General features: G+C 43.0%; 1 protein-coding gene across 1 annotated transcript in view; it reads left to right on the top strand.

The window, feature by feature from the left end:
• The window catches only part of CAPS2 (calcyphosine 2), an 85,697-nt gene extending 79,313 nt beyond the window's left edge, over positions 1–6,384 (top strand). The window contains exon 20 of the mRNA XM_019514740.1: positions 5,222–6,384. Within this exon, the coding sequence (XP_019370285.1) occupies positions 5,222–5,292 (71 nt within the window). The 3' untranslated portion in view covers positions 5,293–6,384. The remainder of the gene's footprint in view (positions 1–5,221) is intronic.
• The last annotated feature ends 6,236 nt before the right edge of the window (positions 6,385–12,620 follow it).

The raw sequence follows: 12,620 nt of genomic DNA, 5'->3' as shown, positions 1-12,620 counted from the left end.
GTTGCCCGGGGTCAGGCCCAAATGCCCCCCCCCCCCCCAGCAGCAACTTGAATATTTTTCATTTCGCCGCTGGCTTCCCTTCCCCCTACTCCCCCTCCACCCGGTGGAGTTGGTGGAGGGGCTCCAGTAGCTGGGTTGTTTGTTGCTGATCACTGGTGAAGTGAAAACCATGGCATATTTTAAACTTCTGCCAATCAGGTTGGGGAGGGGGCAGGGGGGCAAGTGGCAAAACGAAAAGCATTATAGAAGCCACTGTGGGGCGCGCTTTTGGCACGATTTACGGACATTCCTACCAATTGACTCTGTCCTCTATTTTTAGGCCTTTCAGAGATGGCAGTTGGTCAGTTCTCCATGTCTCTTGACTTTGAGAATTTTGACTGAGACCAATGTCTCACTAAATTATCTGGGAAATTGCATCATTGTGATATCCCAGACTGCACATTACCTGGGGAAACCCTGCATCGTGTTACTAAATGAGCCCAATTTAACGTAAGTGGAGTGAGAATAGCAATCTGGGAGATGCACCTCTAATAGCAATATTCCCTATTGTTAAAATGCCTATTAATTAAGTGTGAATTTTTAAGGCTTTCTGTAATTCATTCTAACTCTGGGATCAGATAATTTTCTTGAGATGAATTCAATGCTGGAATCAAGCTGATAAAATGATTTGTGGCTTCCACTTTTCTCTGAAGTCATTTCTTCTGATGACAGTGTTTGCTGTGGTGATGCCAATGAAAACTGCAGGTAGCATTATGAATCCTGTAATTGTTTCTGCTTTTTAGGCCAATTAGACATTCTTGGATTCCACCCACTCAGTCTTGCTGGACCAAATGGAATAGCTACTGTAGTTTGGGAGCTCCAAGCTCATAGGTGGCAGAAGGGTGGGGGGCTAATGGGGCTTAGCTCCCCCAAGTGCAGGGCAGCGGTAGGGCCACCGGGCAGCCCAGCTGTGAGCTCTCAGCAGCTGCAGCAGGGATCGGAAAGAGAGTGGGTGCAGCAGCGAGGGAGGGAGTAGGGCTGGAGCTGGGGCCAAGGGAGGGGCGGGCGCTGCAGAGCTGGTGGGGTGGGGAACTGAGCCACGAGCGTCTCTTCTCAGTGGTCATGGCTTCTGCTACATGTAGAAGGGGCGGGGGCAGGAGAGGAAGGGATACGTAGTGGAAGCGCCCACACTCGGTTGTTTCATGCCCTGCTCTGCCCTTTCCTCTGCCCCGACAGGAGGTGTTTCCACTGCTAAAACTCCTGCTGCCATGGGCAAAGCACCGTCTTGTGTGCTGCCCTCACCTCCTGGACAGGAGCCATTCCCGAAGTGGAGCCACTTGGGCAGTCTCTGCTGCACCTCCTTCCTTCCTAAAGATAGGAGCTGTAGGGTGAGGCAGTTGTTACACATGAAAGAAAAGGTGGGGGGACAACAAGTTCAGTGGCCTGTACAGGGAACGAACCTGTAACCTTAGCATTATTACAACCAACAGAGCTGACTGGCCACCTGCCAAACCCTGCTGAGTTGAGCACTCATTGAGACACGCATGGTACCTGCCTCCAGGTCCAGCAGCTCAGACCCACTGCCAGTGCAAAGGTGAGCAGAACAAGCAGCTTGCTTGTCCACAGGGCAGCCCTGCATGCGGGGCCAGGGCGAGTGGAGCTGGGCAGGTGGGAGGGTGGACTTGGCTGCTGCCTTGGCTCTACCTAGCTCCTGCCAGTGGGACATGGGGGAAGCGGAGGAACCGAGTCTGGAATGCCGCTGGCCCCAGCATTAGGGCAAGGGCATGCTTCCCTGCTCCACCCCTGCCAGCCCTTGCAGCTCCGTCCCACGTCCTGCCCCCACGTGGCCCTTTCCCCTTTTCCACAGACTTACCTGCTAGGGTAAATAACACACATGCTCAGCCCCCACCCCCGATTTTTTTTTTTTTTTTTTTTCCTCTGCCTGTGTCCAAGTTTAGAATGTGAACCTGACAGTCAAAGACATCATCTAGTGTTCTCAGGAAAAGAGGATTTAAGGCACTTGAATGTCAAGCCAGTGCTCCAATTTCACTCTTTTTTAAAATAGCATTTTGGAAAAGGCTGATAAAGCAGGACAGCGCATACCAAATTATATTACAATGCTGTGCTTTTCATGGGTTTAATAGACTCAAAGGAGAGAGGACTATTCTCAACATTACTCTTGCATAGTTTCAAAGTGACCTGAGGGGGCAATAGTACCCAGATTTTAAAAAGGAAACAACAACTAATTGCGGGAGATCTTCCTCATTAGGAGCAGATCTTTTCCATGCTAACAGTTGACTTTCCATGAACTTCATAGACTTTTCTTCCCCTTTCATCCCTTTGCTTTCTACTGTGCTGCATTTTTCCTTGTGTCCCTTTCCTGGGCCACTCCCGGACACCTCCATTCTTTTGTCCTTGAGAAAGACCCTCCTTAGAAGATAACTCCTTGTAAAAGTCCTATAATAGTCTAATCCTTCCCTAGGAAAACATTAACAAAATTTAACAACATAATAAAATTCTCAAAACTAAAAAATGTGGGTGGGTATATCGGGTCCAGGAGAACTAACAAAGGTTAGTTATCTGGTTAACATTACTACTCGTGTGCTTGCAATTACTTTTGAACTTAATAGCCACTCATTGACTCCCATGGGAAATAGATCAGGTCCTTTGTATGCTGTGTGTTTGACTGCACCTGTGCAGGACTGTGGCTTGATGGAGAGTGGTACCCAAGAACAGTCTGTTTGCACACAAGTTACAATGGTTGAGGTTAGCTTAATTCTCTGTACTCTAGCAGGAAGGTTTACTGCAGGAGCATAGCCATCTGTCTGTCTCATGAGACAAGAGATTTGTGCTGAGTGAAGTATCACATCATCAAGTACCTGCAAATATGGCTGTAGAGTCCAATTCTTGAATAACAGTCCTTTCTGTACTTATCACGTGTGAAGATTGTATCAGTTATGAATGTGGTGTGGAGTCCTTCCTGAGGTTTCTGCTTTCCTCTGCAATATTGTGCTCTTCTGTCCTGAAATGCCTTCATTCCACGCTTAATAGATTATTTCCAAGCATTTTGATCCACTGCAATCTTCTCCCAGTCATTTGGCTCAATGTTCATTGCCTGAATATCTCTCTTGCAAATGTCTTTGAAATAGAGACAAGAACGCCCACAGGATTGTTTTCCTGTGAAGAGAACCCCATACAAGAGACCTTGGGTATATGACCACTGTTCATTCTCTGCCATCAAAGTCGATGCTGACTGAGAAGAGAATGGATGCTTGCAATGTTGGCACATTCCAAGATCCCAGCGTTGGCAACTTTGTCCTACCAGGAAATTCCTAGAATGCAGCAAAGACAATGTAAGTAGAAGCTGTTAACATGCTTTTCTTGAGTGAAGCATGTGGTCCAGGATTCGCTGACATACAAAAGGGCGTTGATGATGCAAGAATGATATACTTTGACCTTGGTCTTAGTTTCTTGTTCTTTCACACACATTTGCTCAGCATGCTACCACATTTGCCAATATGGGTGTTCAGTCCAGCTTCAAGTGACAGGTTGTTGGTAACAGTGGAGCCAAAGGATGTCAATTTATTTATAACATCCAATAAATTTTCACCTGTTGTGATTGCTGGTGGTAAATCAGTGTTCTGGCCAACAACTTTGGTGGTCTTGATGCTGACTATAAAACCAAACTCTTGGCAGGCATGAGCAAAGTGATCGATGAGGCTTTGAAGGTCACTCTTGTGTGGGCTATCAGTGCAGTGTCTTCAGCAAACAGCAGCTCACAAATAAAAACACTTTCCACATTTTTTAGTCTTTAAGTCATGTGAGATTGACTAATTTTCCATCTGAGCATGTATGGAAATAAATTATTTTACTGGTAATCCCCAAAGTATATGTCAGAAAAAGAGAAAAGAAAATTCCAAATAGTGTTGGGCCAAGGGTACTACACTGCATGACTCCTCTTTGAATTTTAAAAGCTGCAGATGATTCATTGTAGCTGACTGTTCCCTACATTCCATTATGGAAAGAGAGTGGATTTTGCTGAGGAGTTTTGTTGGACAGCCAATCTTTTTCCATAACATCAAGAGTAGTCTGAGTGGCCTCATGGACAAGGTACTTTCACCAGGCGTTGCAGGTTCAAGTCCTGCATAGGATGGATAGTTCTATTATTTCTGGAGGCAGCTTTTTGACAGAAAAAGGAGCAATGGTCTCAAGTTGCAGCAAAGGAGGTTTAGTTTGGATTAGAAACAACTTTCTCACTAGGCACGTTGTGAAGCATAGGAACAAGTTACTTACTCCATCTTTAGAGATTTTTAAGGCCCAAATAGGCAAAGAGCTGGCTGGAGTGATCTAGTTGGGGATGGTCCTGCTTTGAGGAGGGGTTTGGACTAGATGACCTCCTGAGGTCTCTTCCAACTCTTAATTTTCTGTGATTCTAAGAGGCCTTCTCTGTTGACAAGGGTGAAGGCCTTGGTCAGGTCAATGAAGGCAGTATAGAGGGGTCTCTCTCTTCCTGACACTTTTTTTCGGATTTGTTGGAGTGAAAAGAGCATATTTATGGTGGGCCTACAAGTGCTGAAGCCATACAGTGACTCAGGGTAAACACAGTCAGCAAGGATCTTATTCCCTACTGTCCAGCAGTGAATAAGAAGCTTGTTATAGGTGAGGGGAAAGCGCAGGTTTCCTGCACTTGATCACTTCTGCAAGAATGCCATCTCTTCCTGGGGCCTTGGCAATGGCCAGATTTGTCTGTGGCCTGCTTAGGTTGGAATATCATCAGGCTCTTCAAAGACAGACTCTCAATAAAGTTCAGTAACATTGCTTTCCCTTGAATAGAGCTCAAGATACCATTCTAGCCATCTTTCTATCTGTTGCTTTTGGTCTGTTATGACTTCTCCTGATGTTGTCTTTAATGGAACTGACTTCTTTGCAGTTGGACCTAATGCCTCTGGGTTCTGTCATACATGCCTTTGTTTCCAGTGTCAAATACCCATTGAATTTCCTTGCACAGCTGCAGCCAATAATCATTGGTGCAACATCTTCAGATTTGTTGGACAACACTCCTTGTTTTCCTGAGTCCCCTCAAAATTCCATCTGAGGCATTTTTCTTGTGATTTAACATAGCAATTTGTCTGGCCTTGATAAATGGAATCAGTGCATGTGAACGTGTTTTGAACCAATCCTGGTTTCTTCTAACCCATTTGCTGAATATAGAGTCAGCAGTGACGCATCATTTTTTTTTTAGACTTCCCCATTTCTCTCTTGCAGTCTCACACAAAAGCAGCTCTGAAGCAGCCTCCTCCAGAACCTCTGTAAACTGCCAGGTTTTCTGATGATCAGATGTGTTGGTAATGTTAATACTTAGAGCAGAAGATTTTATTTGGCTTCTGTTTAATCTTAGTGACCAGAAAAGTGAGTGATCAGTCTCACAACCAACGCTATGGTAGCTACAAGTAAGGAGGACATTATTGAGATTGGACTGCCTAGTGATGATGAGGTCCAGCTGGTGCCAGTGGCCAGACCTTGGGTGCCTCCATACCTTATGGCATGGCTTTGTTTGAAAGAATGAGTTGGCACAAGCTATGATAGAAGCAGAACTCCAACCACCTTTGTCCATTACCATTCATGCTTCCCATGTTATGTGAGCCCAGGCAAATTGCCCAGGATTTGGTGTCAGCACTAACTCTGGCACTGAAGTCCCTTAGGAGACATAAGGTTTCAGTGTTTGGAACCTTGCCAGTAATGCTAGCCACTTCTTCATAAAACTTGTCTTTAACCTCAGAGTAAAGTGTTGGAGCATAGGCACCCACTAAGATAACTGTGCCAGGATCATCTCAGAACTATTCAATGGATTCTTGATCACTTTGAGAAGATTGTTACTAGCAGCAAAGCCTATGCCATGTTCATGTACATCTTGGGGAACTTTCCATTGCCAGAAGAATGTGTAGTATGTTTCTTTTAAGGAGTCATCTGAGGCCAGGTGTATTTCTTGCAGTGCTGCAAAGCCAATGTTCAACCTATTTAATTCCATATCACAGCTGTCTTACGAGCATCAGAGATATTCACAAGATTGTCAGTCAGGCGAGGACACATGGTCTTGACATTTCATGTTGAAATGCAGAGTATTGATTTTCTCTTTTTATTTTTGTCTGGTGCAGTGATGGAGCCTGCTTCTCTGTGAAGCTGAAGTGATCTCTCCAGGGTGTAAATGCTTGGACAGTGTATATGGAGACACTGGGTTGTCTGCACACCCAATACAAAATATAGGTGTACTAAATGCTGTACCAAAGCATAGTTTTAAATAGTTTAAATAGGTAAAACATAGTTTTAAATAATGTAGGTTATTTTATTATATGTAAATAGGTCTGTCCTTATTAGTTGGTTAATAAATACGATATACTCATCTAATAGTGCTCTTTATTGAATCAGTTTTCTATCATATTTTTTGGTCCATTTTATGCCCTTGGAAAAAACCTCAGTGCAGATCTCTGTGAAGGTGCCCCGAACATATGGAAGTCCATATGCCATTGCGTTGTCACAAGTGGACATGACTATCCACTTCCACCTGTCACTGCTGGTCTCCCCAGCCAGAATTGACAGTCCACAGTTTTGAGTCAGTCCCATGTCTGCTTGGACCATGATGTGCTGACCTGCAGCCAAAAGATCCTCATGGCAGTGGCTGTTGTCACGGAATAGGGTCTGGGTGTAGCCACAGACCCTCCATTGTCTGGCAACGAGGACACACATGAGGTTTTCCCCCGTAAATACTGCTCCATTGTTCTTGGTGACATGAAAGTAGGCATGGTGTTCATCAGGGCTTGGTCAGAAGACCTTTTCTGTTCAATCTCCTTCACGAATTCACAATGCTGGGCCAGCAAGGTCTGCAAGACAGCCATGTATCAGCAGCCAAGAGTGGTCACATGCCAAGTCATGATCAGTGGTGACTGGGAGCGGAAAGGGGCAGGCAGCAAGGGGCCTGAGCTACCTGTTGAATCGCACCAAGATCCCTCCCACACAAATTTTACTACTCACCCATAATTTGAACTAGTGGCTGCTTTACCTAGCACTGGCAGAATCAGCAAAACCTGTAGAAACGTAGCCAACTCCAGGAACGCTGGCTTGTGTGCTGTCTCAGGCCATCTGCTGGTGGAAGAGCATCCGTACATTCAGCTACTCTTCAAACCTGCTTTGAAGGGCAATGTGGGGAAACGCTAGTCCTGCAACTTCTCAGTTGTAGGACAAGTTGCAGCACAACCGGTCCCACAACAAATACAACTGTTTGTTTATAGCCATAGAAACACATTCCTCTTTGGTTCTGATACGAGTTTTAAATTCTATTAATTTGTCATAAAGTACAAAATCAGGTGTGTTGCCTCCACTCCAAGTTACCTCACTGTAGTTCCCAAAGTATAGGACATTCTGTATGCTTGACAAGTCATACCACCTTTAAAAAAGATCAGTGAGTTGCCTGACTTTTCTCAGGCTGCTTTCAAGATTTAGGATTTTTCTTATTTTCTGCTGCTGTGTTGTTTCCTGCTTTGACTTTAATTAGGTTTTTCCCTAGGCTGGACAATTTCAACACTTTTTTTTTCAATAAGATGTAGAGAAAAAGCACCTGTCATCAGGTGAGGTTTTTCTTCATGCTCTTTGCTATGCATAAATCACTGAATTTTTTTCCCCATAATACTTTCCCCCACAATGAATCAATTTGCTGTAGTATTACTTTAAATTATGTAGCCCGTCTCATTTAGAAGGAGCAGACTACAAGGTCCTTTTCCACAAGTAAGGATTATTAATTTGTTAGCATCTCTTTTTGGTTTAATTTCATTTTTCGCTCACCGAAATAAAAGGAATATTAGAAAAGGTAGTCTCATTAATTCCTAATAATTGTGAACATGAAACAGTTCTACCATCCTTTTCACTTCAAGGACAGTCATTTTGATAACTAGTTAGATTGATGTGCACTCTTAGATCGTACAGAATAGTTGACTGCAGTAGGTAATATAGACTGTGCATCCATAACATGTCTGTGAACAGCTGAAAGTCAAAGGTTCTGACACTTAAAAAAAAGAAACCTGAATGAGAACAGCATTGTATCTTACAATATATATGTGAGTTTTAGTTAAAAAAAAAAAAATCAACTAGCTTTCTAACACTATTGATATATATACGTGATGGAAAACTATCAAGAATAACCTAAGTAGTAGAATAAATATTGATGTAGTCGGAGATCATTTATTAATCTAACATATACAAGGATTGTGATGAAGTCTCCCCATCTTGATTAAGGATTGTGATAAACTCTCTTTAATGTGTTGTTGAACCTTTATTAATTTACAGTAAGCAAATCCATATCCATTATATATCTGGCTATATTCATTTGTCCTAGGCACAGAAAAACAAGTAACACAGGGGAACAGGGGACAGTCCCTGCTTTAGACAATTTAATATTTAGGTGTCAAATAAGGTGCAATAGATGGATGAAATAGAGACGGCTGTTTTGGAGGATGCAGTAACAGTATAATGAACCTAGGTTAGCATAATGTCAATGTTTTATAGAATGTTTTGAAAAAGCTGAGCAAGTCTTCATCTTTAAGTCAATGGGGATCAAGTTTCCTGGTTATCAGGCTTTTAAATACCATATTTACTTGAATCTAAGACAAGGTTTTTTTCCCTAATTTAACATGGAGGGGAGTCTCATCTTGGATTCAAGTACTGGCATGGGACAGGGAGGCAGTAGCTGCAGTTCTGGCTCCAACCCAGGCCCAGGGTGGAAGCTGGAGCCACAGCTGCTGCCTGCCTTGGCCCAGGGCTGGAACTGCTGCCTGGCTGGGGCTGGGGCTGGGGCTGGAGTTGCTGCCACTGCTTGGCCAGGGCCAGAGCTAGAGTCAGAGCCACTGCATAGGTTAGTAGTGGCATACTAACAATTGGCAGGGGAATGAGGGAACCAAGTAGCCAAGGAAAAGGAAGGGAGGCAAGGGACAGAGGGCAGGCTACCTGCCATTTGCCTCCTTACTGTCTGCCCCCTTGCTACAGCTTTCCCTGCCTTGGTGGTAAAGGGGACAAATTTAAGATGACCCTTCAATATTATAATTTTCCATGTATAGTGTTTAATTATTGGGAGGGATGGTCATCTTAAATTCAAAGTTGTTTTGGATTTGGGTAAATACAGTATTCCGAACACTTGTAGTTACATTTTGGTGTACTGTTTGGGGAATTTGTGGTTTGCTTATCACTTTTATTATTCTATTTTACTATTTTATCTGTTTGTATCCTTTATCTTGCTTTTTATTGTAAGTGCCCTGAGTCTTCTGGGAAGGGTGGCATAGAAGTCAAATAAATAAATAAATAGCCTGACAGCTCTACTAAGAAGGCTGGGACATTGAGTGTTAATTTTAGTTGTAATGTTCTCAAGGTATAGTGTCAGGTAGAAGATATCCAGTCTAACAAAGGCATGGATAATTGTGCAAAGGCCTGCACTGGGCAAAAAACATTCATTTTCTTCCCAGGTACAAAAAGAGCTTGCTACTTTGGCAGCCAAGATGGGATTTAATAACACATCTCAGTTCTGCATTGTGTTACAAATAGTAATCACACACTTTCGGTCAATAGTGCTGAAATACTTTACTTTGTATAAACTCTTCCAGGTCTCCCACTCCAGAAACATCATCTCTTTTGGATTTGGTAAAAATCACACTCAACTGAGCCACTCCCCGACCCCCCGCTATCCATATCAGAAAGTTAATACAGGCACTGGGTTATTCACTACTGAAGCCATGTCTGATACGATAAAGGCAGGGACATGTACTATAGTGTCATTAGGTTACTGAAAGCATCACAGCCTTTCCTCCCTAATGTAGCCCTTTCAGGACTTCATACAATCAGTGAACATGTGACAGCATAGATGTTTGTGGTATCATTTGGGAGAGATCCTTTTAGGAGAAAAGAATTTCTTAGAACTACCCTTTGGGTTTTCTTGAGACAGGAATGAAATAGTTAGGATTTGAAATAAGTTAACGAACTTCTGCTTACTGTCAAATGTGGCTGAAACCTTTAAAAAAATAATCTTTATCTATGGCTAGATGGAGATCTAATGATATGAGCCATACAATTTCAGTTCTGCATCCAAATGTATAACCCAATCTGACTAGATTCGAAGAAACCTGAGAAATCATCTTGTCATACCACAGTCTTCTTGGTATCATGGGATAAGTCACAGGATGTCAATCACTAGTTAGTCAGACTGTCTCTGTTGAGAGTTGTTTCCTGGAAGTGATCTCACAGTTTCTTTAAGGGCCATTGAAACCATAACTTGCCATCCTCCTACAAGGGAATGTTTAAAATTATGGCATACTTTGAACCCAGCACTTCCTACCTGGCTTGCACCAGCCAGGAAGGACTGGTTCCTGTGAATCTGTGTGAATCTGATTCACAGGTTATAGCAGGAATCTATGCCATCACCTCTGTAACTTCAGTGAGTAGTACTGTACTGAAGAGCAAGCAAGAAGATGCAGTGTTTGTCCTCTTGAGAATACTGTACTGTTTCCATGGCAGTAGACAGCTCAGTCTGAATTTGGGCAATTTTGTCTGCAGAGTAACATGAACAAAAATTCAAAGAGAAAAACTCAACTGTAACTGAATGGAAGCAGCCAAAATTAATCAAGCCTGCATACACTGAAACTGGTTCCACTATATGGGATTTTGCAGATGCTGTGAAGAATGCTTTTTCTGCTTCCTGCACAGCCATGGCTTATGACCTTACACCTGTGCATCTGAGTTGGTGAGACTCTTCACAAGACTTCTGCCACCAGCACTTGGAGCTTCTCCTCTCTTGCTTCATTTATTGGAGGGGCATCTGTAAACCATAGTTACTTGTGCAGATGAAGAAAAAAACTGGCAGAAAGGGCAAAAAGGTATCTCTTACTTTCTTTAGCAGTAGTAGAAAACAGAAGATTATTACAGTGTAACCTAGATAGAACTGATAGAACAACCCTTTCCCTCAGAGAAGCCTTGTACAATCAACTTCATAAGGTGGACCAGTCAAGTGGGTCAGCTGGGATAAGTAGGTCCCAATGTCAGAACAAAGGAAATTCTGAAAATCCCTGGAGGCATGTGGAACTTCCTACATCACTTAGAGAGTGAGAAGAGCCTGTCCTAGTTCTTTTTGCCTGTGTTCATGAATGTTAACAATGTATTTTGAATTTTTTTTAAAACCTTTTCAGCTAACTCATCATTCTGGGACATATACATAAGGTTAACATTGTTTTTACCATCAGATCCCATACCACCTGCATTAGATGAAACAGTAGAATGGTAGGTGGCATAATTATTAAAAATCAAATACAGAGTTGACCACTTGTGTTTTTCTCTAGAGGCAAAATTACATCAACTTAAGTAGGGATTTAAACAAGGCCTTGGATATTAAAGTTCTTTTTAAGGGTTTGGTCATATGACCAATTCACTCCAGGATAAAAGGAAGTAGGGCTTTATGTCATGTCACTTGTTCAGTTATAATTCTGGCATGCATACTTTTACCTATGGATAATGGAAGCTGAACTGTGAACATTATAGTCCTGTCAGTGAAAGATGGGTAAATTACTAAGGCGTAGCTTCTACCTACCTCAGGTAAGTGTGTGCACACAGGTAGTTTTAGCACGGAACAGCTGACGAACAGTAAAGTCTCAATCTGTTTTACCATGTAGTGAATTGTTTGTACGTCCATAACTTCAATTTCTTTATGGGGAACTCATTGGTAGTTCATAAAGAGGGCACAGAAACTGGACGATTCCTTGAAGACTTACTAAACAAACTGACTTAGAGTCTATGTCTGTGGATGTCCAGAAATTGGAAATTCATGATCTAGACATTGCTTTTTCTTTTTTTTTTAAAGCAGACTGCAGTACTAATAACTAATAATCTATCTTCAGTTCTGACTGCTGTGTCCTCTCGAACCACCCTCTGTTTTGCTCAAAGGAGGATATTATGTAGCCTTAGCCATTGCATTTGCTATCTCTATTACAGCGATGCTTCAGGATCCGACTGAGATAAGGACATATTTAGAAGTGGTCCATATCTCAAAGGCTTCAGTTAAAATTAACAGGGAAGACAGAATGGGAAGGTACAGAAAGGCTGTAGGTATCTGTGAAGTTTCACAAATTTCCCATCCTGTCACTGGCCACGTGTCAGATTGCCGAGCTGAGATTCCAGTAGAGTCTAGCTATAGCGCTGGTTAGACTCTTGGGATTGCTCAGGATTCCTCTCTTAGAATCATAGAAGTCGGGTCGGAAGGGATCTTGTAGATCTTCAAGTCCGACCCCCCGCCTGGGCGGGGGAAAAGACTGGACTCAAATGAGTCCAGCCAGGTAGTCATCTCTTCTTAAAGATCCCCAGGGTAGGACCCAGCACCACTTCCCTAGGAAGTTGGTTCCAGCTCCTAGCCGCCCTAACTGTGAAGTAGTTCTTGCCGATGTCTAATCTAAACCTACTCTCTAATAATTTGTGTCCATTGTTCCTTGTCATGCCAGGGGGCGCTAGGGGAAACAGTGTCTCCCCTAAACCCTTCTGGTCCCCCCTAGTGAGTTTATAGACAGTCACCAGGTCCCCCCTCAGCCTTCTCTTGTGAAGGCTGAACAGGTTTAGGTCCC

This window comes from Gavialis gangeticus, unplaced genomic scaffold (genome assembly GCF_001723915.1).
Source record: "Gavialis gangeticus isolate Ggan-Ray unplaced genomic scaffold, GavGan_comp1, whole genome shotgun sequence".
In the NCBI taxonomy this organism is placed as follows: Eukaryota; Metazoa; Chordata; order Crocodylia; family Gavialidae; genus Gavialis; species Gavialis gangeticus.
Note: the sequence above shows the minus strand (reverse complement) of the source record. Positions and strands in the feature narration are given on the sequence as shown.